Below are 26,995 nucleotides of genomic sequence, written 5' to 3'. Positions count from 1 at the left end.
AACAGGGTCAGGCTTTGGGAAGAGCCATCTCTGGCTGCTTACGAAGGAAACTTCTAATGAACAAGATCTCAGCGGAACTGAAATGAAAGGGCTGGAGGTGGGAACTGGGCAGGGAGGAGGGGAAACATGGGCTCCAAGTTAGAATAACCTGGCATTTACCGAGCACCCACTCTGCCTAGCTCCTTTGCTGGACCTCAGGTCCTCAGAGATGAAGTCACCATAATTCCAACCCATGGGTAGCTCTCAGCTTCAAGGAGGGCACAGGGTCATCTCTGCCATATTAGAGGTAACAAAACGATGGACCCAGAAGAAGCCTCAACTGGGCCTAGAGTCAGTCAGGGCAGAGGTAGAGGGCATTCAGGATGAGGAAACAGCATGTGCCAAGGACCTGTGGCATGGAAGAACTTGTATCCTATGAGCCTGTTTAGTCAGCATACAAACCAAACGCGTTTGGGACCCTGGCAGGTCAGGAACACACCTGTACACACACTCACGCACATTGGGTGAAGAATTAGCTCTTTGGGAATATAGCTCTCGGGCTGGGGTTGTGGCTCAGGGGTAGAGCGCTCGCCTAGCTCATATGAGGCCCTGGGTTCGATCCTTAGCACCACATAAAAATAAATAAATAAAATGAAGGTATTGTGTCCAACTACAACTAAAAAAATAAATATTAAAAAAAAAGAAAAGAAAATATAGCACTGTAGTAGTCATCGTGGGAAAATCACAATCTTTTATTTTCTGATATTTGAATGTCTGTCGTGCACTTCCCCGTGGCCTTTACCCAGTAGCATCTCGGATTCATAGGGAACTGTCTTGATCACTGCTCTACCCCCAACGCCACGGGCTTGTAATAGATGCACAGTGAACGTTGCCAAGGGAATGCACAATGACGTTAGCACCCAGACCTCAGAGCTCCCTCAGACTGTGGCTCTGAGCCTCAGAGGGAGACTGAGGTCGGGGGTCTGTCCAGCGTCCCCGTCGCTCCAGGCCCAGTTGCTGGAGGGGGAGGCCAGGCTGCAGGGGAGGGGCGGGGTGCTCAGGGGCACCCCATGGCTGACGTCCGACTCCTGCTGTCTGCACAGGCCTATGACAATGACGAGCCAGACACCAACAACAGCCGTCTGCTCTTCAGCTTGCTGCCTGGCCCCTACAGCCACAACTTCTCCATAGACTCCAACACCGGGCTCCTCAGAAACCGGGGGCCCCTGGACCGAGAGGCCATCGACCCCACCCTGGAGGGCCGCATTGTGCTCACGGTGCGGGTGTCCGACTGCGGTGTGCCCAGCTTGAGCACGGACGTCAACGTCACCATCAATGTGGAGGTGAGGCCCCCGCTCAGTGAGCCGGGTTGGGGACCCCCAGCAGGTTGCCACTGGGCTGCCTGGGAGAGCGCCCCAGCCCACAGGCTGGGAGTGTGGCCCTGGGCCACCCAACTCCCCTGGCCAGTGATTCCTCATCTGTGAAATGGGATGAAAACAGCACGGAGATGAGTTGAGTCCATCAATGCAAAATGTCCCTAAGAGGCCCCGCCCAGGGAAGGAATTCAGTGGACGCTAGTTTTTATCATCATTCCAAAGTCCTACCGGACCCTTCCTATCTTCCCTTCCCCAGGATCCAAAGGCAAAGAGAAAGAGTGGCCCATCAGCATCGAGAGTGTCTACTGCACTTTGGGCTCTGCAAAGTTATTACCATTTTATTGATTAAGACAGTTAGACACAGAGAGGTTCAATAGCTTGCCTAGGGTTGCAGAATGGGATGTGAACATGATTGATCTGGTTCCAAGCCTGTCACCTGCCCACATAGCACCCTCCTCTGGGAAAGGGTTGTGACAAATGTGCACCTCTACAATGGCAATGATGTGGATGGTCCCCCGAGGGTTGTGCAGTGCATAGTCCTGAGTGCCACCAGGCTGAGAATCATCACTCTCCTACAAAGGTCAGAGAGTATGATTCTAGGGATATTGGGGAAACAGAAGATTTAGACTCGGCTCTCCTGGGGTTATGGAAGGCCACAAAGAAGGGAAAATGAAGAACTGCTCTTCCTAAGACAGTGGGTCCTTCACCCCTAGGAGCTAGTCCTGCTAGGAAGTGGATACCGCTACCCCATTTTGCAGAGGACACTGAGGCCTGGGAAGGTCAAAGACACACAAGAGGCAGAGAAGGAGTGGGACTGGACTCAGGGCTTAGCTTTTGGCTGCTCCTGGGAGTTGGGCTGACCATGAGAATGGAGCCGTCAAAGCCTCCTCTGGGAAATCACCTGGTGGAGCGTGGCCTTAGTCCTGGCCACTCGGCCACTCGGGAGGCTGAAGTTGCAGGACCACTTCAGCCTGGGCAACACAACTGGACCCAATTAAAAATTAAAGAATGAAAGAAAATATCGAGTTGAAGATGAAAGTGCTTTGCTTTCCAAGTGTCCCCTCTGTGGTTATAGAAAACTGAATGTCAAAGCAAAGGCCCATGATGTCACCCACCTGTGAACAGCCCTGGGGAAGGGCCCGAGTGTCCAGGGAGGCCCTAAGTGCGGGACACTGTGGGGGACGTCATGAAGGCTGAGACGGTTTCATGCTGAGACCACACTGTCAGGGCCCAGCGGTGCCTGGCTGGAGAGGGCAAGTGACAAGTGGACAGCTAGTGTCCAAGGGCAGGACCAGGCCCTCGCAGGGGCCCAGACCCAGCTCCACCTGAGCACAGAGCTAGTGTCCCCGGGTCAGATGAGTGCAGGAAACCCAGGAGGAGGGAGGGGACAAGGGCGAGCGTGGGCTGCAGAGCTCTCCCAGAAATGAGAAGTCACACTGAGCCAGACAGGGACACAGATGGGGACCTGGAACTGCCTTCTGGTTCCAGGTCCCCATCTGGAACATGGGGACCACAGCTCAGGACAGGGTCAAAACTGTCCTGAGCTGTGGTCACAGAAACAAAAGGGAAATGGAGCTTCCTGGCCACGTGTGAATAATTACAGAGGGCCTTGCACATGCCTCGGAGGCCCCGGGGAGGTGACAGGGACACCGTCAAGTTTCACTCTCCTCGAAGAAGCCCGCTTCCTGTTTACCCATCAGGAATTGGGCCGAGCTGTGCAAGGAGGGGCCATCCTCTGTCTGTGGCTTCTCAGGTGGGACATGTGGCGGGTGAACCCCGGGGTCCACCAGGGTCCCCGGAACTCACATCGCCCTCTACCTGCAGGACATCAATGATAACGTGCCCGTCTTCAGCCAGTCCAGCTACCAATTCTTTGTGAAGGAGAGGGAGTCGGGTAAGTCCTCTCTAGGGCAGGCTGGGCACCAGGGATGTCCCCAGAGTTGGGCAGTGCGTTGGCTGGAAAGATGAAATGGATGTAAAGGGCTTGTCACATCTAGGGCTAAGCACACCGCATACAGTAGGCATCTCATTAACTCTGCTGATTTGTGAGGCAGCATAAAGGAAAGAGCACAATGTCGTTGGGTGTACGTGGATATCCCACTCCTGACACCAAATAGCATAGTCACCGTCACAACGGCCACGCCGTCCGGGAGAGCTTGCCGGGGAGAGCCGGAGACCTGGGGGCAGAGGAGGCCTCCAGTGGCCAGTTCAGGGTCCCTGTGACCTCTTTCCCTGCCCACAGGAGTGCTGGTGGGGGTCGTGGAGGCCTGGGACGCCGACCAGACGGAGGTCAACAATCGCATCAGCTTCGGCCTGTCGGGGAGCGGTGCCAGCAACTTCATGATCCGGGGCTCCGTGCTGGGGCCCGGGAGGGCGGAGGGCCAGATCTGGCTGCCCTCAGATGGGAGCGTGGACTATGAGACACAGGCCCTCTTCCTGCTGACAGTGACTGCTGAAAACCTGGACCCCCAGGACCACGAGGCCACGGCGGGCGTCAACGTGACTGTGGTGGACGTGAACGACGAGCCGCCCACCCTGGATGAAGGGTCCCTCCGGGGCGTCTCTGTGGCTGAGAATGGGTCCCAGCATGGCCAGGTGGCTGAGATCGTGGCCCGGGACGTGGACACGGAGGCCCAGCTGGAGATTCAGCTGGTGAATGTCATCTGTACCAAGGCTGGGGTGGACGTGGGCGGCCTGTGCCACGGCTGGTTCTCTGTGGAGGCCAACGGCTCCGTGTACATCAATCAGAGCGAGGCCATCGACTACGAGGCCTGCGACCTGGTCACGCTGGTCGTGCGGGCCTATGACCGCACCACAGATCCCCGCTTCCAGGCCTACAGCAACGATGGTAAGGTGGTCTGGCCCGCAGGGCTGCCGCTCAGGACCACGGGGTGGGCCTCTGGGCTGGAACCCCCACGACCTGGCTCCAAGTCCCGCCTCCTGCCCTACCTAGCGGTGTCCCAGGCAAAGTCCTTTCCAGGGTTTGTTTTCCATCTGTCCAGTAGAGTTGGACAGCAGGTCAGCCGTGAATGTGAAATGACAGCATGCGTAAAAAGCATGTAGTGCAGGACCTGGCATACAGCAGGTGCCTCGTTAGTGTTTTTATTTTCAAATTATTTTTTTTTATGTGTGTGTGGGTGGTACTGGGGACTGACCTCGGGCTCTCATACACACCAGGCAAGTGCTCTACCGCTGAGCCGCGTCCCCTGTGACCTTTGCTGTTATTTTTTAGTCTGTACAATGGAAAGTTCAGCATATTTCAAGGCAGATGTAGATTCCTATCCACCTTCGATATTACTGCTGCCAAACAGCAGAAATAATCATATTATAACAACTAGCATGTGTTGACTCTTTACCAGGGCCCAAAACTATACCAGGCCCCTTGTAAGCAGATCCTCATTTGATTCCTGCCTAACCCATGAAGCAGATGTCTACTCAATTTGATAGATGGGGAAACTGAGGCATGGAATGGGTGTTTAAATAAGCAACTACATGAGTTAGAAAGCAATATATAAATATATATAAAATCATACATATACTAATAATATACATTTCTAGTGTGTACTACTACTTTCTAAATAGTGTAGATTTATATACATGTATATGTATCTCTATATATAGATAAGGATATCTATATCTATCTATGGATATCTATATAGATGTCCATATCTATATCTATACAGAGAGATACATACATACATATGTATATATAATCTCACTTGCCCAGCAGTGAGAGGCTCTGGGTTCCATCTCCAGTGCATCTCTCTCTCTCTCTATGATGGAACCCAGGGCCTCACTTCTGCTGCATAAGTGCCACCATGCTCCAGCCTCAGCTCATATGTATCTATCTCTCTTTCTGTTTTTTGGATGAGCTGCTTTTCCTCTCTGAGGTCCAGGAATGACACTCCCCGTCACTCAGGCCAGAGAAGGCTGCATGGGCATCCCAGCTCAGGAGCAGGGGAAGGGACTGAATGGGGGTGATGCGTGGGAGGGAGGCTGAAGGGAACTTACTGAGGCCCCGGGACCTTTGGGGCAGGTCTTTGCCCAGAGCCTGCAGCCGGGTGACCTTGTCTCCCCAGGAAGCCTCCTTATTACCATCGAGGACGTGAATGACAATGCACCCTATTTCCTACCTGATAATCAAACTTTTGGTAAGCAGCCCCCCTGCTCTTCACCAACACCCCCTCCCGCCCCCTGGGCCCCCTGGAATGACCTTCAGGCAGTCCCCGTAGGCCCTCCTTAGGCCTCAAAGAGACCTTAGAAAGGGAAAAAGAACTCCAACCCTACTCACCCTACAGTGGTCCCTGAGGGGACCTCCTCTTTGGGCCTCAGTTTCCCCATCTGTACAGCGGGAGGTGGAGGAGCTGCCCATCCCTGGCCCCGCTGTAGCCACAGTGGGGCCTCCCGCGGGCAGAGGTGCTGAGGGCAGATCGGGCAAAGCATCGGGCCAGATGGGCCCCCGTCTGTACCCACTGACCCACTTCTGTTCTCATTGCAGTGATCATCCCAGAACTTGTGATACCGAACCAGCAGGTGGCTTCTGTCCGGGTAAGTCCTTGGCCCCAGGGGACATGGGACGCAGCCCTTCAGGCTTGTCAGCTGCTCCCAAAACGTTTGAACACTGGAAAGGAAATGTCTGGGTTTGAACAGATGAAAAAGCCAATCCCAGAATGGAAACCAACACCTGCCTCATTGATAGGATCACATTTCGCTAATTGTTCAATTTAGTACTCATAAAAATTTCATGACTATCAATATCACGTTTCAGGCTAGACTTTTCTTTTTATTTCTGACTGTACCAGAATTCTTGAGTAGGAAAGAAAAATCATAGCCAATTATAAATTAAACGAGTTCCTTCTAGAGAAATTATGTCCCGAGCAAAATGATAAAAATGCTTTTAATTTGTTCTGTGTTGGCTGTGGATATGTTTATCAGAGGTGGCTAGGCCACGGGGACTGAGGCCACGGGGAGTAAGGCCACGGGGAGTAAGTCCACGGGGAGTAAGTCCACGGGGAGTGAGGCCACAGGGAGTGAGGCTCATGGGGGAGTGAGGCCCACAGGGCCTGGGCACGGACAGTTGCCATGCTCCTCTGGGCCTCAGTTTCCCTCCTTGGAAAGATTGCTGGTGGTTCCTGGCAGGTGGAATCTGGGTGCCACCCCCTATGCTGTGGAAGGGACATGGTTTAGGGGGTGCCAGGCCTGGCCTTCCCCACTTGGAACCAAGGGGCCCTTAGGACAGTCTCTCTATTGGAGCCTCAGTTTTCATAAAATGGGGACCAGAGTTTTCCTCTCTAGGTTCTTTAAAGCCTTAAAACAGTTTCCCAGCCTTCAGCCTCTTAAAGCCCGATGCTGTGAGAAGAGTCAGGCTTTGAACTGGGTTTTTTTTTCTTAAATCAACTCCTGTTTGAAACTTGACCACCAGCTGTTCATCCTGAACAGAAAAGCCAGTGAACACACAGCCCTCGTGTGTCAGTTATATTTTTCTCCAAAAGGCACTAGAATGAATAAAAACGTCTGTGCCCCACTCCTCGAGCACTCATGGTTCACCAAGGAAATCTGTATTTGTAGTAGTAAGACTGAAATGAGAGAACAGAGAGAAGGAAGGGTACGGTCAATGCTTAGGGAAGCTGAATATTTCTGTGCCCACGAATATGTGTGTGTAGTGTGTGTGTGTGTGTGTGTGTGTGTGTGTGTGTGTGTGTGTGTTGTGTGTGTGTGTGTGTGTGTGTGTGTGTGTGTGTATAAATTGCTGGGGGAGAACGGCAGAACTTCTTTCTTTTCTTTTATACTGGGGCACTTAACTCCTGAGACACTCTCCAGCCCTTGTTATTTTGTATTTAGAAACACGGGGCCTTGCCCAGGTGCTGAGGCTGGCTTTGAATCTGCAATCCTCCTGCCTCAGCCTCCCACGTTGCTAGGATTACAAGTGTGCACCACTGTGCCTGGCTGAAAGGCAGAACTTCTACATGGGAGGGATTCTGGGGAGTGATATGTTAAATTAGGGTGCAGGAGCGGAAACTTATTCCAACTTGGATTTGCAGAGCTAGCTCACTCTCTTCAGAAAAGTGTTTGCTAATTTGGAGTAGCCTCCGAAAGGCTGATGGAGCTTCCCTAGACAGACCTCCTGGGCTTCTGAGCCCTGCTGGGGATGGAGGGGTGCCTGACCTGGCCCTCAGATGTCACCCACTTTTGTTCCTAGGCCAGAGACAATGACTCAGGAAACAATGGGGCCATTGAGTTCTCCATCCTCCAAGTGAATTTCATCTCTAAGGATGGGGCCACCATCCCTTTCCAGGGCTTCTTCCGGATTGTCACCTCTGTGGAGGCCACTGTGTTTACTGGCAGCATTGAGTAACTGCAGGCAGCCCCTGGAGGCACAGGGGTGGGGGGAGCGAGGGAGGCTTCCGGTGAGGGAGTCCCCACCCTAGGAGGTGTACAGAGGGCCCCAGCTTAAATTCCAAGATTGAGCTGTGTCCTCCCACCTTCCACAGGCTGGTGACCAACCTTGATTCCACTCTCCAAGGCACTTACCAAGTGACGGTCCAGGCCCAGGATAAGCCTTCTGTGGGTCCTGCACAGGAAGCCCAAGTCACCCTGAATGTGAGTGCCCGCCCCCACCTCAGCCCGGTGCCTTCTGCCAGTCCTCTGAGTGCCTCCTCACCCTCCCCGACCCTTGTCCCCTAGCTCTTCACTGTGGACCAGAGTTACCGGGTGAGGCTGCAGTTCTCCACACCAAAGGAGGAGGTGGGCGCCAACGTGGAGGAGATTAAAGCGTAGGTCTTGGGAGCACAGGAGGGGCTGCGGCTAAGAAGAGGGCCTAAGAGGCTGGTCCCTGGCAAGACTTGGATGCAATGTCTTTCAATTCTGTCCTGACCCACATTTGACTTGTCCCTGTCTTTGATCCTGTCCCTGTCCCTGCACCACCTTTCTGCATTATCCCAGAAGTGCATGCCCAGCCCAAAGCAGAAAGAGGCCTAAATAAGCTATAGGTGGAGACAGCTGTGAAGGCTGCGCACTGCACGGGAGCACCCTGGGCACCAAGCACTAGAGGAAGGGCTTCCCTTTCTGATTGGCACAGAGGTGCTATCAGCTTCACCAACAAGCCACTGTGCCTCCTTCTCATTCACGTAATTCCTCAGTCCGCTGGAAGAGCTCTAGCCACAGGCCTTGGCTAAGGCCCCTCTCCTAGGCACTTGTGACACCTGCCTTCCTTGTAGGGCTCTTGCCCAGGCGACCAGGACTACGGTCTACGTTGTGAACATTCAGGACGTGGAGTCTACTGCTCGGTGAGTGCTGGCAGGCCCATCACGGTTGGGCTGAGGAAAGAAATAGCCAGAGAGGCTTGCAGAAGGTTCTGGACTGCCAGTTCTTCTCCTCGGTCCCATTCCAGGGCTCGAGCCCAGTCCTATCTTGATGCCTACTTTGTCTTCTCCAATGGGTCTGCCCTCACACTGAGTGAGCTGAGCCTGTGAGTGGGGCTGTCCTTGGGGGTGGGCAGAGGGCGAGCAGGGGGCCCCCGGGGGGTGCACGTGGCTCTTGGGTCTGAGAGGGCTCTCTGGCCAGGATGATCCGGAAGGACCAGGACGCACTGACACAGCTGCTGCGGCTGGGGCTGGTGGTGCTGGTGAGTGGGGCAGGGCAGAGGGCGCACAGGGAGCAGGAGGGGGTGGACCCCACAGCCTCCGTCATCCCTCTTCTTCTCCAGGGCTCCCAGGAGAACCAGGAGGAAGACCAGGGCAAAGTGCTCATCAGTGTCATCATAGGACTGGGAGTGGCTTTGCTGTTGGTCCTGGCGATCATGATCATGGCTCTTGTGTGTATGCGGAAGAGGTGCTGCTCCGATGCCCTTCCACATCCCCAACTCTCCCCCTGCCCCACCTCCCAAGATGGTCAAGGGTGGGAATGGAAAGAGCTTGGGTCTGGGCGTCAGGTATGCCTGTGTTCAAGCCCCAGTGACCTGTGGGGAGATCTGGGGTGAGTCACTTCTGCCAGAGCCTCAGGCTTCTCCTCTGCAGAAGGAGCATGATGCTAGAGTTCTTGATGCACCCAAGGTTGTGAAGTGTGTCTCACACAAGGTGCCCGGCACCTCCGATGCGGTTAATAAGAGCCACGGCCTTGCCCCTTCTAGTAGACACAACCGAGGCCGCATTCAGGCCCTGCCATGGGCAGGCCGTGTGCCCTTCAGCTTCTAGCTATTCTTTCTGCCCCCTGTAAGATGGAGCCAAGGCTCTCTCCAGCCAGGATCATCGTGAGGCCACATCTCAGGGTCTCTGGGGGCACTCAGTGGGTGCGTGGCAAAGCCTGACTCCCCTCCTGGTTCCCTCCAGCTACCACCGGAAACTTCGGGCCATGAAGGCTGCCAAGGAGGCCCGGAAGACAGCAGCAGAGGTGCTGCCCTCAGGGTCTGCCATCCCCGGGACCAACATGTACAACACTGAGCGGTGAGCAGGGGTACAGGGGTGAGCAAGGGATCCCATGAGGTGGCCAAGGCCACGGCCACTTGACCTGACCTTCTCTCCAGGGCCAACCCCATGCTGAACCTGCCCACCAAAGACCTGGGCCTCGAGTACCTCACTTCCTCCAGTGACTTGGACTATGTGAGGTGAGCAGCACCTCTCACGGCCAGAATGGTTATTGGTGACGGTGCCGATCATGGTGATGGGGCTGGTGATGGTGGTAATGGTGACTGTTGTGATGGTGGTGGTGGCTGGTGGTGGAGATGATGGTGATCGCCATAACAGTGGTGGTGGTGTAATAGAGGTGGGGATAGTGGTGGTGGTGGCAGTAGTGGTGGTGGGGACAGCAGTGGAGACAGTGGTGGCGGAGGCGACAGATAGGAAGGACTGGGTTTGCCAACAATCCTGAGCTCCATCCCCGTTCCCCCTAGCCTCAATTCCCTGGATGACAACTCTGTGGACCTGGACGGGAACAATCAGAAAATCAAGGCAAGATCTGGGATGAGCTGGTACCTGGGGCTTCTGACTTGGGAGTCTTCTTTGAAGGGGTGGTTTCAGGAAAGGGGTGGGCAGAACCTGCTGCTGGCCTGGGCAGTCTAACTCCTCTGCACCAGGCCTTGGGAAGCCCCATGGCTTTGGAATGAGATCCAATCCCTGTCGTCATGTGACCCTGGATAGATGACTTCCTGGCTCCGGTTCTCACTTTCCTCATCTGTAAACGGGGAGCAAAACATCAACTGTCGTGAGGATTAAATAAGAGCAGCCATAAAAAAATACCTGGTCCTAAAACAAGTGCTCGGAAGTCTAGTTCCATCCTGTTCTAGCCTTCACATGAAAGCTGATGGGGTGAGGAAGGATGTGGAGATGAATAAACATGGTCTAACCAAGGAGAGGGAGGCCCAATACGCGGCAGCGTCATCACTTGTTAAGTGGATTAGTTGGTTAAGCGTTTACAGCCTGGGTTTGCGGGGAGCTTTAAAATTAGGGGTGCCAGGTCTCAAGGAGAGATCCTGATTTTGGTGGCCCAGGGTGGAGCCTGGGCATGGGTGTGTGTCAAAGCTTCCCCAGGGGATTCTAATGTACAGGCAGGATTGTGAACCCTGGGAGCCAGTCAGTAGGCTGGGGAGGAGGATCCAGAAACGAAAAGAACTACTTCGTCTCTTCCCCCGGAATAGAAATTCTCCTATTTGAGTTGTAATGGTGTGAGGTTGTGGATGTGGGTAGAGGTGTCCACTCACCATCTGCCCACGGCCAGGCCCCCTGAGATCCTGAGCTCAGCCTGGTTTCTGTCTGTAAGAGCGCCAGCCTGCCCTCACTCCTCAGTCCCCGTGTTCCCTTGAGGACTCCTTGCTTGGAAACACTTGGTTAACCAAAGTGTCTTTTGGACTTTAAAATGCCAGAATGCTGCACAGGGATCCAGGCATGTCACTCACAGTGCTGAGAATCTGGCATACAGGCAATCAGATAGGTCCCTGAGGTGGGGGCATTGATTGGCCATCCAGGCAACCTCTGGGCATAGCTCATCTCTGAAGACAGTTTGAGGCAAAAACTCCAGTGAACATATCGGAGGGGACGAGAAACAAGGGAATGATCTTGCCTATTGGTGTTAGGCACCCATCTCTCCCCCAGAGGAGGCCAAGGCTGACCCCTGGAGGAGAGTGGAGTCAGGGGACCAGGAGGCGGGGCTGGGCCTATGGGAGAGTCTAGAGCAGGGAGGGGACAAGTTCACAGAGACTTTGAAGCAAAAGAGCTACAGGGAAGGCAGGAGCTTGCTAAGTTTCTGAGAAGCTGCCCAAGGCCTCATTCCCTGCCCTGAGGAATGGATGGTCTTGGGGGTCTCTGGCAGACCCAGGAGGCCACAGAGGCTTCTTAGGAGCCATTGTTCCTTCGCTTCCTTGGCTGGGTGGGGATTCAGGCGGGGGTCTTTTCCATCAATCTTGTGACTGATGCACGACTTTCCCAAGAACTCCAAAAATGGGCAGATAGACAGGGTGTGTGACCTGAGAAGTCGTGTATCCTGTCTTTCCAGGTTACCAATACGGAAACTGCCATTCAGAGGGGGCTGCTGACTCTCTCAAGGTCAGACAGCTTGCAGGGTAGGAGCACACTAGAACTCAGGTCTCTGATCTAAGGGGATAGGTGACATTATCCTGGGTGGCACTGCTCCTCTGCTCAGGGTCTGTGGAACATCGGCAGAATGCTTAGCCCCTCTGGGGCCCCACAGATGTTCCACTGTTCACTAGAGACTGGAGCAGTTCCTAATTTGGGAAAAGCCCTTGGAGGGTCCTGGGTAGGGTAGAGATGGCAGCAGAGGATTGAGCCTGGGGACCTGGTCCTCCCACAGTAGGGTGTATGTGTGAAGAGGCACATGTGACTGGCTGGATGCACAAGTGTGCACTGTGTCACATAGGGAGGGGAAAGAGGAAGGGCAGGAGTGGAGTGTGTGTGCTATGATGAACTACAGGTGGGACCTGGGTATGATATGTCCCGGAGGGTGGCAGGAGATGCTTGATTCATCCAAGGACATGCTTTAGATCTAGAAAGACCAATGATCCAAAGCTTTCTCTGTCACTTCCTGCCCAGGAGGGTCTGCTGAGCTTCAGTTCCCACATCATAATATGGGGGATATAAACCCTCCCTCAAGGGGTTTTCGTGGGCATTTCAGGTAGTGGGTGAACTTTGCTCAACATGGTGTCTGTTGTGGGGTGCAGGTGGCAGGAACCGAGATGGATTGACTCCTCGGCACAGGATGCATTTTTCAGGATTGAACATTTTTTAGGACTGGACATTTTTCAGGACTGCGCAGAACCCCAGAATGCTGCTCTGTTGGTGGGGCAAAGGGCAGAAAAGAACTCACCCTGGCCCACCACCCGTTCCAGCCCACTTGCATGTACCACCCCTGGTCGCGGCCAACTCTGAAACATACCTAGGAGATTGAGGCCCCAAGATGAGTTGGGGGTTTCCAGCCTCATTCTGTCCCAAACACACAAATGAAATCCCCCTTTTGTTTTTAGCTCTCTCAGAAATAAAGGGATCTCCACTAAACACAGAGGTTATGCCAATAAAAAGGTATTTTACAAAGATTAGATGACATTAGATATCTTAACTACATCTTGTGGGGGCATCCTCAGCTGAGAAGCCATGTGGTCATGGGCATGAAGGCCCATGTTCCTCCCGAGGGTCTGTGATCACTCTGTCATCTCACCTTCCCTTCCTCTTCCCTCAGAAGGAGCCTCAGCACAATCCACCGGAGAAGGATCCAGAGCCCCTGAGTGTGGTGCTGTCAGGAAGGCAGGTGGACACAAGTGGAGAGCAACAGGGAATGTCCTTCACCAACCCCGGCCTGGACACCACAGACCTGTGATGGAGGCCCTACTCCCCTGGCCCTCTTGGGAACAGGCCCCATGACAGCCTAACAACATCTCCCCCACCCTGGATATAATAATATATGTTGTTGCTTTGCCTCTTATTTCAGTCAATCACAGCAGACAAGGGTTGGGGAGAGATTTTATTACCAACGTATACTGTGACAGTTTGTAGCCAAAAACTGAGGCTGGAGGGGTGGGGATGAGGGCACTGAGTGGTCACAAGGGACTTGTGGGGGCTCACAGCACAGGGGGGACAAGGGACTGAAGAGGGTGGCCTTTAAAGGTGAACTGTGGTTATAGAATGAACTCTTCACCCTGTCCCCAATACCCAAGAACAGCTACCACCTAGGCAGCTGTGGCCCAAGACCTTTCATGAGCCTGACTGTGACCTTCTGTCCTGTTTGAGACCCTCTCACTTTTCTGCAACTCTCCCTCTCATCTGAATCCCCAGTGCCCTTCCTGGCCTTTGGCCTCTCTGGGAATTGTGAACCAGTGACCTGGTGGGAAAGGAGCTAAAGGTTGGGGGATGGGGGAGACTGGAGATGGGGAGGGACCACCAACAGCATGCAAGAGATGCCCCAGCCTTGGGGGTCAGCACATGCCCACTCGTTCAGAAACCTCCAGGGTCTCACATTCAGAGCCCAGCACGCTTAGGGGTGGGGGTCTCACACACCGATCCTTGCACACAGGGAGGGCCACTTACAAGATTTGCATGCAGTCTTTCCCAGTTCTGGGAATCTGGTCCCACTGGAGACCTCAACATACCTAATCTGGCCATCTCAGGAGCTTGCCTTAGCTCTCAGGGGGCCGGAGGTATGGGTGCTGAGCAGGTCCCCTTGCTAGCCCAGTGTGATCGGGAGGGAACGCAGCTGAGGGCACGATGGGAGGCAGGGATGGGTTTGTGGTCTCAAGGCCACGAGGGAACTAAGTAAAGGGGTTTCATTTGTGTGTTTGGGACAGAATGGGGCTGGGAAGAAGGGGATGAGAAGCCCCTAGAGGCTGCCCACCCCTCAGAGGGCTGTCGCACGCCGAGAGGACACCTTCTAGGGGTCTGGGGTCAAGAAAGTAGCCTGAGAAGGTTGAAAACCCGGGCGTACAAAACAGGGGCAGCTCACTCGGCCGTGGGTCCTGCCCGCGAGCAGCACCGCGGCCGGCGCACACTCTGTAGCAGCGCGCGGAAGAGGCCAGGCGGGCGTTTGGCGGCGCCATCAGCGGCTGCGGTGCGCACCGAGCCTGCTCGGCCCGGGCCTGCGCGCGCGGCGGGCGGCGGCGCGGGCGCCCCTTGGCGGCCGTGCTCCTCGATTTGTCGCTCCAAATGCTTCTGGATGGCCATGCCCAGCACCTCCACCTCCATAGCGGCGCCATACACCTCCCACGTCATTCCCTTCTCGTCCCAGCTCACGTCGCGCACTGGTTCCGCCGCCTCTTGGGGAGCCATGGCGGCCGCGAGTGCCGAGCCGGGCCGTACCCGCACTTCGGGGAAGGCAGGGGGCGCGGCAGGGGGCGCGGCAGGGGGCGCGGCGGTCTGAGGTGTCATGGGCCCAGTGGCCACGGAGCGCGTCTCGGCGGCGCCCATCGACACCTGCAGGCCTGCGTCCCGGCGTGAGGGAGGCCTAGGCGTGGGGCTGGGCGCTCGAGGCGCTGCCTGGAAGCTGAAAGCCGGGCCGCCCGCGCCGTCCTGCGGAGACATGGGACTCACGGCCACCGAGACGCAGGCCTGCGCCCCTGCCTGTGTGCCTGCGTCCTCGCGCGGCGGCGGTGGCGGGGCGCTTGCGTCCCACGACGGCGCTTTGGTGAAGTTGTCGCGAGTCCGTGGTCCCGGCTGGGGCGCTGCGGCCTCTGCATGGGGGCTTTTTTCGGCCTCAGTGGCCACCAGGTCTTTCTGGCAGAGGCTGGGGGTCTTAGCGTTGGGGGCGGCCTCTGGCTCCACACTGCTCTCCAAGCTCCCAGGACGACCTTGGGGAGATGGGGCTGAACTGCAGGGTTTGCCATCTGATTGCCTGGAAGAGGAGGACTCGGTCTTCTTCGGAATGGAAAACCCCTTTCCAGAGGATGGGGACTCAGCTTTTCTTGGAGATGCAGAGTCGGCCTGAAACACAGGCTCCACGTTCCCAGGCACAATGGGATCTGCTTTTCCTGAGGATCCCAGATCTACTTTCTCAGAGGTCTGTGGCTGCTCCTTTTGCAAAAACAACCCTTCTGCTTTTTCTGACGATGTGGCACACTCTTGCCCAGGGAGCTTTGCTTCTGCCTTGCCCCCAGACTTGGGCTCAACTTTCCCCAAGGCCTTGGTTTCCTTCTTTGTGGAGTTCACAGGATTCCCCTTCTCCAGGGACGGAGGATCCACCTTTCCCTCTGGGATGGCTTCTGCTTTACCACAGTCCATGGGATCTGCTTTCCCAGGGGACACCATACCTGTTTTGCTATAAGTCATGGGGGACTTTCCTAAAGACATGGAGTCCACTTCTCTAGAGGGGGCAGTTTCTGTCTTTCCCCTGCTCACAGGGTCCACATTGCCTAAAACCAGGGGATCAGCTTTCCTTGAGACTGTAGGACCTGCCTTCTCCAAGGACCATGAATCTCCTTTTTCCTCAGTCACGGCCTCAGCTTTTACTGCACATGGAGGAACCCCTGTTTCCAAGGACCTGGGGTCCCCTGGACCTGAGGACGCAGGGTCTGTCTTGCCTGAAGATGCAGGATTCACTTTTTCAGAAGATGGTATTTTTGTGTTTCTCTCGGTTGTGGGATCCACCCCTCTGGAAGACACCAGGTCCTCTTTTCCTAAAGACACAGTTACTGTCTTTCCCATAGACACATGTTCTGCCTGCCCAGAAGACAAGGGCTCTGGCTTTCCTGAGGACATGGGATCCACCTTTTCCAAGGAAACTGGATCCATCTTGCCTAGAGACACAGGAACAGTACTTTCCACAGATGTGGGATCTATCTTTCCTGAAAACATGGGATCCACTGGGCCAGCAGACACTGTTTTTGTCATTCTCACAGACACAGGATGCCCCTCCCCTGAGGAGGCAGGGTCTGTCTTTGCCAGGAACTGAGGGTCCTCTTTTGCCAAGGACACCATTTCTGCATTTTCCACAGATGCAGGATCTGCCATCCCTGAGCATGTAGGATTCAGCCTTCCCAAGGACCCAGGAGTCCCTATTCCAGAGAATATAGGCTCAGTCTTGCCTGATACCCCTGGAGTCAGCTTTCCCAAGAGCCCAGGATCTGATTTTTCTGTGGGTGTGGGATCCGTGCTTCTCAAGGATACAGGATTCACCTTGCCTGAGGGCCCAGGATCTATCTTTTCTGTGGATGCAGAGCCCACCTTTTCTGAGAACACAAGGTGCTCTTTTCTATGACACTCAGGCTCCTCCTTTTTGGGGAACATGGGATCCACTTTGCCTGAGGAAACAGGATCCACCTTTCTCAAAGACCCAGGATCCTCCTTTGGGGACACTGTGTCAACCTTGCTGGAGCACACAGGATCTACTTTTCCCAAGGATTCAAGATCTTCCTTTCTTGGAGTCGTGTAATCCATCCTTCCAGGAGGCACAGGATCCCCCTTTCCAGAGGCTGCAGATTCTGCCTTTCCTGTCATCACAGGCTCTGCCTTTCTTGTGGAACCAGCATCTTTCTTTCCTATGGATCCCAAATCTTCCTGCTTTGAAGAATTGAAATCTCTCTTCTCCAGGAACACAGGATTTCTGTTCTCTGAGGACGTGGGATCAGTTTTCAGTGAGGACACAATCTCTGGCTTCCTAGACAAAGTGGTTTCTGGTGTCCCTGAGATCAAGGCTCCATGTAACCCCAATGTCTCCTTGGTGGCTTCCTCTTGGGAAGGGAGGCAGGTGGCAGAGGGGCAGGCTAAGTTCCCAGTGGGGTCCTCAGAGCAGGAGGCCCCTTCCCCAGCTCCACTGGGGCTGCTGTGTCTGGAGTCCATGCCTGGGGTTTGGTCAGGGGTGTGCCTGAGGCATGCAGGACTGGCCTTTTGCTGGGAGGGGCAGCAGTCCCTCATGGCCGGGCCCCCAGCACCCAGGCTCCCATCCTGTGGGCAGCAGAAGGGACTGTGGGGGCTGGAGTCTGTCGGAAGCAGCTGGAACCAGGCTGGGTCTTCAGCACTGCCCATCTGCCCTCATAGCCATGCTTGAATGCAGGCTGCTGTCTGGTTCTGAAACAGAGAGAGAGCAGACTCAGACTTAGGGGACAGGGGGACGGCATCCATCCAAGCCCCTCCTGCTCACCTTCTTCCTAGCAGCCTAGCTCTTCACGGGGTTCTTTGTCCCTGTCTGGCCCCCTCCTCTTCACAGGGCCTGGGCTAAAAGCATAGGCCCAACCATGTCACTCTCCTGCTTCATCACACCCAGTGGTCCTCTGGATAGGACTTCTTAAAATGGCATTCAAGGACCTTCACAACTTGGCCACAGCCTGACCTTTCAGTTTCTCCTAATGTCTTCCCACCATGGTCATGCCCACCTCATGCAACCCAGAGGCTATACATTTGTTCTGTAGGCCACAGCTACAAACTCTGAGGCCATAGAGGTCATTTGAGTGAGGGAAGCAAGTTGGATATAAAACAAGAGGGAGTGGTGGGGACTGTGGCCAAGAGATCATGCCCTGTCTGAAGGGAAAGCCACTACTCCCTGAACCAAGTGCTGTCCTGGAGAAATGAAACCGTAGCACTAGTTCTTCCAGTGTCTTAAGAGAAGTGGGAAAAACCAGACTTTTATGTAAAATATGCTAATTAATTCAGGATTTAAATAAAAACCCAAAACACTATGTGGGCCAAAGAAAACATGTCTGTAGGCCACCAGTTTATGTCTATGTAGGCCCTGTGGAGCTGTGAATGGTTTATAGTCAAGGAAGGGACACAGTCAGATGTGTAAAGATTCCTCTGGAATGGAGTGGAGGCTGCACTGAAGGAGAGGGACTGGACAGAATCTGTGAGGAGGTCCATCCACCACTCATTCCGTCTTTCATTTGAGTAACCCTTAGTTCATTTGTGCCGTCCCTTCTCAGCAATAGACCCTGAGCAGCTGCAATCGTTTTTTTGTTGTTTGTTTTTTTTTCTTGGTACTAGGGATTGAACCCAGAGCTGTTTACCACTGAGGCACCTCCCCAGCCCTATAGCGGGTGGTGGCCAGGGTGACCCACAGGACATTTGTTAGCATGGTGCTGGGCAATGGCACTGGGTAGGAGATCTAGGGAAAGAGGGAACTCCGTCTGGATGGGCTGTTTGTGATAGGTGGGGGACATTCAAGAAGAGGGTCTGGCAGGCAACTGGAGCTACGACTGACTTTGTCCCATTATACACTAGCAGCTACAGTGAGCAGGGCTCATGATTCCCCCCAAAACCTGCTCTAAAACTATCTCCCTAGTGCTCAGGCCAGAATCTTTGACGTTCATACCCCATGTCCTATTTTACTTATTTATTTTTGTACTGGGGATTGAACTCAGGGGTACTCAACAACTGAGCCACATCCCCAACCCTTTTTATCCTTTATTTTGAGACAGGGTCTTGCTAAGTTGCTTATTTAGGGTCTTGTTAAGTTGCTGAGACTGGTTTTGAACTAGTGATCCTCCTGCCTCAGCCACCCAAGTGGCCGGGATTATGGGCATGCGACATGGCACCTGGCCCCCATGTCCTGTTCATCCAGTTTGATCTACTTTCAAGATACATACAGAATCCCAACACTGCCCTGGGCTAAACCCTCACCATCTCTCATCCGGACGACCCTGGCTTTCCTCCTTCTCCCATCCAGTTTATTCTCAACACAGTTGCCAGAGAAGTCAGTAAAACCCAAGGCAGATCATATCCTTCTGTTCAGAACTAAGCAGTATCTACTCGTGCCAAATAGAAGTAAACTCTCCATAGCTCTTAAGACCCGACATTTTCTGGCTCCATTAACTCTTTTGGCCATTTCTCCTACCATTCTCCTTTTTTTGTAGTGCTGTTTCAAGCCCACTGGCTCCCTCACTGCCCCCTGAACACTCTGAACACCCTCCTCCCCAGCCTCAGGGCCCTTGCACTGAAGATCCTTTGTCTAATGGTCCACTCCCTGAGGCCTTTCCTGGCCCATACTGTATAACACAGCCTCCTCCCCAACCCTGGCTGGCGTTCTCCATCTACCTAGTGCCACTGAGTTTTTCTCCATGGTACGTGTCATATATTATTTATTGTTTATGGTGTGTTCCTCTTATTAGAATGCCAGCCCCAGGAGGGTGGAGACTTTGCTGTGCTCAATGATAGATCCCAGAGTCAAGAGCAATGAGTGGCAAGCTCCTAATAAAAGTTACATGAATGACTGAATGATTTTGCTGAGATTTAGATCTAACCGTGCTATTTCTGGCTCAAAATGCTTCCTTTTTTTTTTTTTTTTTTGGTATGGGGAATTGAACTCAGGGGTGTTTAACCACTGAGCCACATCCCCAGCCCTTTTTATATTTTATTTTTAGACAGGGTCTTGATAAATTGCTGAGGCTGGCTTTGAACTCAGATCCTCCTGCCTCAGCCTCCCAGGCCACTGAGATGACAGGTGTGCGCCACCACATCCTGCTTCTTCTGGTTCTTGTTGGGAAGTGAAGTTGGTTATCATCTTTTTTGAAGGACATTTGTCAACTTCTGTCAAAGTTTACAATGTACATAGCATTTGAGCCATCAACCCACCTGTAGGGGTGGTCCTGAAGATAGGGGGACCATAGATAGACAAATGTGCACTGGGGGCCTGAGAATATGGCTGGCAGTGGAGGAAAACGAGGAAGCAGTTCTATGATATGTGGGACAAACTCAGGGAACACCATGCAGCTACCAGAATATACGTGGGGTGTTGAGGAAAGATGTCACGATAATGTAGAAGAATAAAGACCTAGGGGACAGCATAGTTTCTAGACTCTCAGGTGTTTAGCCAAGGAAACGGGCAGACACGATTCTGGAAGGAATTCCATAAAGCTTTTTAGTGGTGATGGCCTCTTGGAAATGAGAACGGGATGCAACCCCCTGCTGGGGTCCCCTCTTGCCTCTCCAAGAGTTCTGTTTTTGTTCTTCAGGTGCAAACAAATCCTATTCCTTTTACTATTGGGGAAAAAAAAAAAAGACGGTGAATCTGAGTGTAAGAGATGACCTTTGTTGTGTTGTACACCCCTTTGAGATTGAATCTGGATCACATGTGCTCACAGTACAGGCACACATTGCTAAACAACAGGGATGTGTTCTGAGAAACGCATTGTTGATGATTTGGTCATTGTATGAATATTACAGAGTATACTCCATGCGGCCCCTTGATGCAATTAAGAGACACAGTACACTCTAGGTGTATGAAGCCACTGCTGGTGAAGCATGGTCCACTGTTTCACAGCCAACTTTTGTTTTTTATAAGCAGAAGGAGCATACTCTAATGATAAAAAATATAGTACAGTAAATACATAAACCAATACCATAGTTGTTTATTATCATAATCAAATATGCACTGTACATGATTATATGTGCTATGATTTTATTCAACTGTCAGCGCAGGTTTATTTACACCAACATCACCACAAATGTGTGCTAAGATGTGATGTCGGACACAATGTCACTAGGCAAAAGGAATTTTCCAGCTTCATCATAATCTTATGGGACCACTGCTGTGTATGTGGTCTATTGTTGACCAGAATGCCGTTATGTGGTGAATGACTGTACCATTTTTAAAAACAAGGGAAAAAAGAAAACTTTAATGCTTCCCTGTTGTCTTTAGGGTCAAGCCTATCTTTAAAGTGTGGTTCTAATCCCCTAGTACCCTCTTACCTGCTAGGATTTATCTTTCATTACCTACTCCCACCCCCCAAAACACACATACACACGCACACTCACACCACACAGACACGCACCACACACACACTCACACTACACACATATTCACACCACACAGACACACACCACACACACTCACACCACACAAACACACATTCACACCACACAGACACACACAAGGTGGCCTCTTTGGGTTCACCCACGGCATCACGTCCTGAGCCAGCTCAGCCTCTATACACCTCGGTTGGGAGACTCTTTTGCTCCCTCCTTTCCTTGTTATTTCTTATTAAACCTTCAGGTCTCAGTTTAAATCCTTCACCCTCTAGTGGGCCTTCTCCCCACCCCCCACCCCCAGTTGGATTTCCTGACCTCTTGCTCTTCCTCTGACCAGGCAGGTCCCTCTGCATGTATTCATTTACACCTCTGGGCCCCTGACTTGACCTCAGGTTCTTGATGGGGATTCAGTCAGTACTGGTTACCACTGGGTGCCCCAGGCTTTGAGCTTGAGACTTGGCGGGGTGGGAGACATGAACTTAAGATGGGGATCCAGGAGAAAGAACAGTTTTTCAGAGGGCACTGGGCTTTAAAGAGTTGAATTGGGGCACCTATGGGACTTATGGGGGGGTCATGGAGGAGTCAGATGGGAGTCAGGTCTGAACCACCGGAGAGGTCTGGCCGGACTCCTTTGAATGTGTTTTTCATCAGCATAAAAATGAGTTAGAATATCATCGATCCACAGGGATTGATCAGATTTGAGCTGAATAGATGGGGTCCGTCTGTATGGCTTACCTTTTGATAGTGATATGGGTGGAAATAAAAATTTAAGAAAAACAATAGAACAAGGGAGATGATGACAGATTCCCAACGTCCTTAGAGTGAGGAAGACGAGGGTGTGGTGGGGACTGTGGCCAATGGAAGGCATCGGTCCCTTCTGAAGGGGCCACTGAACTCAGTTCTGCCAGCTGTGGTCAGATCCATCCCTGAGCTCGACATTTACTGGGCACACCTGCAACGTCCTAGGCCCCGTTCTTAGTGCTGGAACATAATGTGGGCGAGGGATGTACAGTCCCTGGTTCCAATGCAGGTATACCAGGAAGGGGCAGCAAACAAGGAGCAAGCAAGTGATATCATTTCAAATACTAGATGCTGTGGAGACAAAGGAGTGGGCAGCCGGTTTGGACACGTGGTCAATAAAGGCCTCTCTGAGGTTAACATCTGAGCCATTGGGGAAGAAGCCAGAGTGGCGGGTGTAGAGCTGGAAGCAGGGGAAGCGGCAGCAGCCAGCCTTGCAGGGCTTGGGGGAGAAGTAGGGGTTCTCCTAAGGGTACTGGGAACCCCCTGGAGCATTTTAGGCAGGGAAATGAAAGTGGCTTCTAGGTGGCCAGGTCTCCTAATTTATTGAGCACAGTCATAATCTGGATTTTCTACATTTTTAACATTGTCTCGTTTTTTTAACTATCACACAGGCCAAAACACTTCTGTAGGTCAACTCTGACCCCAAAGTCACTAGCTTGTGACAGCCACTCTATCTGATCCTGGCAGCTGTGGAGAAGGAGGTTATAAGCCAGAGTGACTGGATGGGCAAGAGAAAGGGCCCAGGTTCTGGAGAGGGCCAAGATCGGCTTGCCATACCCGCCTCACCATACCCGCCTCGGCTTCCTCCTTTGGGAAGCAGGAGTTCAGAAGCTACCTGCCAGTGTATGGGAAACTCAGGCTACAGCTCCAAGTAGTCAGGAAAGCCTATAAGGGGGTGTTCTGGGTCACTGCCTCATTTCAGCCCAATATCTCGGCCCTGGGGTCTGCACACACTAGCCCAGCCAACAAGTTCCTCCTGGGTGAGACCTGGGCAAAAAGTCTGGACATCACACCACTTACCAGCTGTGTGGCCTCAAGCAAGACCCTCTTCCTCCCTGGGGATCCTGAAGAAGCCATCCCTTGCTCTCCCAGGGATGTTACGAGAATTAAAGAAGATGAGGGGTGTGTGGGACTCTGCTCCCTTCAGGGCTGGGCTGTGTACATAAAAGGCCTGTTTTTATCTACTCAGCGTGTCAGAGCCCAGCTGTGCTCCCAGGAGGGGACGAGGGGGCTGCAGCAGAGATGCAAATCAGCAAAATCTGGTCTTCCCACATGCTTGTTTGACCCACGGGGCTTGGAAAAAAAAAAGTTAAAAAGCTAATTTTAAAGAAAGGAGCAAGGTAATCAACATTTAAAAATTAGAAGATTCCATGTGAGAATTAGATTTCCAGAATCTCCTGGAAAATTAAATTTTGACAATCTGAGTATGCTTCCTGCATAGCAACAGGGGAGGCACTCTCCAATTAGCTGCAATCCTCACCTCTCCCTAGGGTGTCCTGGACACTGAGGCTGATTGTTGCTACTGATCACTAAATTCATGCTGTTATTTTTTTATAGCTCACCCTTCATGTAGGTTACCCTCCTGACCTATGGCCATCAAAGTTTTGACCCCTGCACTGGATGCCGTAAAGGCAGGAAGTGACCTCGCACAAGTCAGGCAGACCTTGCATACCTGTCAGATAGGTGCTATTGTCCTGTTTTTCAGAGAAGTAAGCTGAGGTTCTGAGAAGTAGGCATGGCCCAGCTGGTATGATGTACCTTTGGCAAGCCTTCCTGGAAAAGGCTGGATTCCCAGTTCCCTGCTCAAAGTTTTGTCTCTAAAATAGGATGGGGGGTGTGGCTTCCAGGGTAGAAACAGAGAGCCTGGCCAGGGTGAGAGACCCAGCTTAGCCATTAACTTGCTCTATGACTTTGAGTGAGTTTTTGTACTCTCGGGGCCTCTATTTCCCAGTCTGAATGGGGCTAAAGATCAATGCAAGAAGCTCTGCTGCTCCCAGTTCTTCTGGGCCCCTCCTGGCTCTGAAGGAATCTTCAGTATTCTCCAGTCAATAATTCAAGAGGCACCCTACGCCTGGGGATCCACCTCCTCCCCACTCCCTCCCTCTAGAACCCAACACCACCACTTTCCTACTTTATGCTCAGCCTTGGGTCCAGAACTCTCAGGCCCAGTTCATCATCTGGACCCCACGCCAATTGCATGGGGGGACATTATCACCCCATTCCACAGATGAGGACACTGAAGTCAGAAGGAGAAGTGACTCGACTGAGGGCACACATTGGGGGGAAGGAGGCTGTCGTTCAAAGCCAGTTCTGTCTGAGGCCAAAGCCTGGGTTCTTCCCAATCAGACAGGATCGGGGACACTAATGCTTGGCTCTTAAAACCCTTTTGTGTTCCTTGGGACCAGGCCAAGGCTCCTCTGGATCCCGTGGATCTCACAGCAACTATACAATGGAGCATGCAGTAGAGGAAGCAAGAATGTCCCTGCATACATACACCCACCTGCGGGAACATGCACACCCGATGAACAGATGATCTGCACACTTGGGCATAAACAGGTGAGTGTGACCCAATTGAGGTAGAAGGCTGAAATGACTGTGTAGGAGTATAGGCTGGCTCACCTGGTGTGCAAAGGAGTGAGCAGACTGCCTGTGGAGATTTGTACAAGCTTAGGCCAATCTGGAGCTAGGACTTGGCTCCTGAGGTATGCTGAAGAAAAGCTTGGTGTGCGTACATATAACCCATATGTGCAGAATGGCCTGTGTGTTTGCACATCATGGGGGCCTGTTGGACCCTGTGGGTATGCACATATGGCCACATGGCCTCATGGTCTCACTCACGGGAGACTGGTCTGGGTTTGTGCACAGGCACTTGTGTTCCACTCAAAGGCATAGCAGCCCCATTGAATGCCCAGAGACTTGGCTAGCCTGCTCCTTTCTCTCTAGGATTTCTTTGCAGTCTGGAGCCATCCCTACACCCCCAATCAGGACCAGAGCTGCCAGGTACCTGCAAACATATCCTCCCATAGTAACAAGACCGACAAAAGCTTGTGTACCTGTGAGTATGGTCTGCAGCCCCTTGTCCACTAGTCCCTTTAGAACAGCAAAGCCTCCTGCCTGGGGCTCTTGGGGAGAAGGAGTCTACCAAAGGGATTTTCCCCCCTAGAAACTGCCTCCATGCATCCATCCATCCATAGGAGAGCAAGAATGGGCATTTAGGGGCATGCTAGTTTGGGTGGGGTAAGCAACAAGCTAAGACACAGCAAGCCTGTGTGTGGAATGATAGGGAGTGTGCTCACAAGGGTGACCGTCTATTCCAGGTTCTGGGGGTACAGGAGGGACACCATGAGCAGGTGTGAACAGGCACAATCAGACCACAGTAGGGAGACTGGGAGTGTGTTGTGATCAGGGCATTATCGAGTTGAGTATGCTGTGATCTGTGATGGCTAATGTGAGTGCTTAACTGTGCCTGAGTGTATACTCAAAGCTCCCACTCGGTGAATTGGGTGGGTACACAGGTGGCTGTGTGTATGAGTCTGATGGAATGACCAAGGGCCACAGCGGGTGTGTGTGTGGACCTGTGGCCCGGCCCAGGGATGAGATGATCTCCAACGCAGTGTGTGACCGTGTCCCAGAGTGTGTGCCACACTGGGTGTGCAACGGCGAGTGTGCTCAGTGGTGCCAGTGGAGCCACTCAAGCACCGCGGAGCTCACTCTGGGGAGGAGATGAATCAACGCGGGCGGACCCCCTCCCCCTGGTGGCGGGAAGCGCCCCCTCCCGCACTGCCGTGCGGAACAAAGCAGCCAGCAGCGTCCAGGCCGGACGCGGGGCTCCAGTCCTACACGCACCGCGGCCAGGCCCGCAGGGCCCCTCGGGGGTTCGGGCCGAGGATGTCGGACCCGCCCCCGCCCCGCCCCAGCGAGGAGCCTGGAAACAGACACCTGCCGCCCCCAGCCGCGCGAACACACAACCCGTCCCTCGCCTTGCGCGGTGCCAGAGCCCCCAGCGGAGGGGCTTTGAGGACCCTGGACAGCGGCTGCAGAGCTGCCGCCAGCGAACCAGAGGGGTCAAAGCCGCGCTCTTGGAGGGAACCGCAAGTGCGGGCGGGGCGCTTACCTCGCGGGGCCGATGCTCCGGCTCTTCGGCGCGCCACGTTCTGGCTCCAGCCGCTGCCGCCGCCCAAACGGCCTCGGCTGCCTCGGGCCGGGCTAGCGGGTGGACCCGCGGACTCCTTGCTGCCGTCCCCCGAGCCGGTCCGCTCTCCCGCCCCGCGCCCCGCCCCGGGCATGCGCGCTGGCCGACTCGCGGCCTCGGAACCCGGGAGGGGGCGGTGCCGGCGGGGAAACGGGAGCTGGGTGGAGGGAGGGGCGCCCCTCGCCTGCCGCCCCTCACCGTCGGCCGGGTCTTCCAGAGTGCCCCGCCCTTCTCCTCCGGGTTCCCATTTCACAGACCCGGAGACTGAGGGGCGGAGAGGCTGCCCATTTGCTGCGCGCCAGCAGAAGGCGGGGCGTGTTGCTTCTCAAATCTCAATAAACGCATCCCCGCGAACGCTCTGTAGTTTCACCGAGGAGGGAATTGCTGCTCCGAGAGCGGCAGCCACTGGTCCGAGGGCCTGCGGCGCCTGCATGGGGACCCAGGTCGTCGGGATCTCCAAGCTCCCTCGGAGAGGAAATTTCCCGCCTCCCCCTCGGCCGCACATCCGGCCTCTCTGCCCCCGCCCCCGCCCCGCCCCCGGCCCTTTGTCTCGCCGCTGCCCACGCTCCTATGGGTGGAGGGGACGCCAGCGGTGGTGGTGCTGGAGACGAGCCTTTCATTCTCCCTCTGCCATCCTCCCCAAACAGGGTGTCCGCCCACTCTCCGGTCTGTGTAAATTGGGTTTTCCTCCTCCTGGATACTCCTGAGCAAGTCATTTCACCCCCTTTGAGCCTCAGTCTCCTCATCTGGAAAATGGGGCTAACATTAATCACCTCAGGAGTTTTGGAAGGCCGAAGGCGCCCGAAGTAGGAGTTCAGGGACTTCAAGTTGAATCTGAATTGCCAAAGACATGAAGATTCGCTGCTCTCCTCCTCTACGTTTCCTGGCAGAGAAGTGCTCCCCTGCTCTTTCAATTTCCCCGAAGAGAAAATAACTGTAATTGTCCTGGAGGTGACAAAACCCTCTCTTGCCTGTACTAT

General features: G+C 53.7%; 2 protein-coding genes across 3 annotated transcripts in view; one reads left to right on the top strand and one right to left on the bottom strand.

Moving 5' to 3' along the window:
* Cdhr2 (cadherin related family member 2) overlaps positions 1–13,280 on the top strand; it is a 42,753-nt gene extending 29,473 nt beyond the window's left edge. For both annotated transcript variants that reach the window (XM_040272673.2, XM_040272672.2), the window contains exons 17-32: positions 1,083–1,322; positions 3,180–3,249; positions 3,598–4,203; positions 5,435–5,506; positions 5,854–5,903; positions 7,555–7,706; positions 7,847–7,955; positions 8,040–8,128; positions 8,573–8,641; positions 8,746–8,823; positions 8,919–8,979; positions 9,061–9,185; positions 9,683–9,796; positions 9,877–9,957; positions 10,243–10,300; positions 13,038–13,280. In XM_040272673.2, the coding sequence (XP_040128607.2) occupies positions 1,083–1,322; positions 3,180–3,249; positions 3,598–4,203; positions 5,435–5,506; positions 5,854–5,903; positions 7,555–7,706; positions 7,847–7,955; positions 8,040–8,128; positions 8,573–8,641; positions 8,746–8,823; positions 8,919–8,979; positions 9,061–9,185; positions 9,683–9,796; positions 9,877–9,957; positions 10,243–10,300; positions 13,038–13,175 (2,112 nt within the window). In that variant the 3' untranslated portion in view covers positions 13,176–13,280. The remainder of the gene's footprint in view (positions 1–1,082; positions 1,323–3,179; positions 3,250–3,597; positions 4,204–5,434; positions 5,507–5,853; positions 5,904–7,554; positions 7,707–7,846; positions 7,956–8,039; positions 8,129–8,572; positions 8,642–8,745; positions 8,824–8,918; positions 8,980–9,060; positions 9,186–9,682; positions 9,797–9,876; positions 9,958–10,242; positions 10,301–13,037) is intronic.
* A 26-nt stretch (positions 13,281–13,306) lies between these two features.
* Positions 13,307–26,510, bottom strand: Gprin1 (G protein regulated inducer of neurite outgrowth 1). The gene is made up of 2 exons (XM_021731552.3): positions 25,938–26,510; positions 13,307–17,350 (listed from the first exon to the last, which is right to left on the bottom strand). The coding sequence occupies exon 2, from the start codon at positions 17,306–17,308 to the stop codon at positions 14,291–14,293; it is 3,018 nt and encodes a 1,005-aa protein (XP_021587227.2). The 5' UTR covers positions 17,309–17,350; positions 25,938–26,510; the 3' UTR covers positions 13,307–14,290.
* Between the last annotated feature and the right edge of the window lie 485 nt (positions 26,511–26,995).

The sequence above is a fragment of the Ictidomys tridecemlineatus genome, chromosome 1 (genome assembly GCF_052094955.1).
Source record: "Ictidomys tridecemlineatus isolate mIctTri1 chromosome 1, mIctTri1.hap1, whole genome shotgun sequence".
NCBI classification, from domain to species: domain Eukaryota; kingdom Metazoa; phylum Chordata; class Mammalia; order Rodentia; family Sciuridae; genus Ictidomys; species Ictidomys tridecemlineatus.
This window is presented reverse-complemented; position numbering and strand designations above follow the sequence as displayed.

Excerpts from the sequence above, each read along its gene's own strand:
- Gprin1 (XM_021731552.3), bottom strand. The coding sequence starts at position 17,308 with ATGGGCAGTGCTGAAGACCCAGCCTGGTTCCAGCTGCTTCCGACAGAC.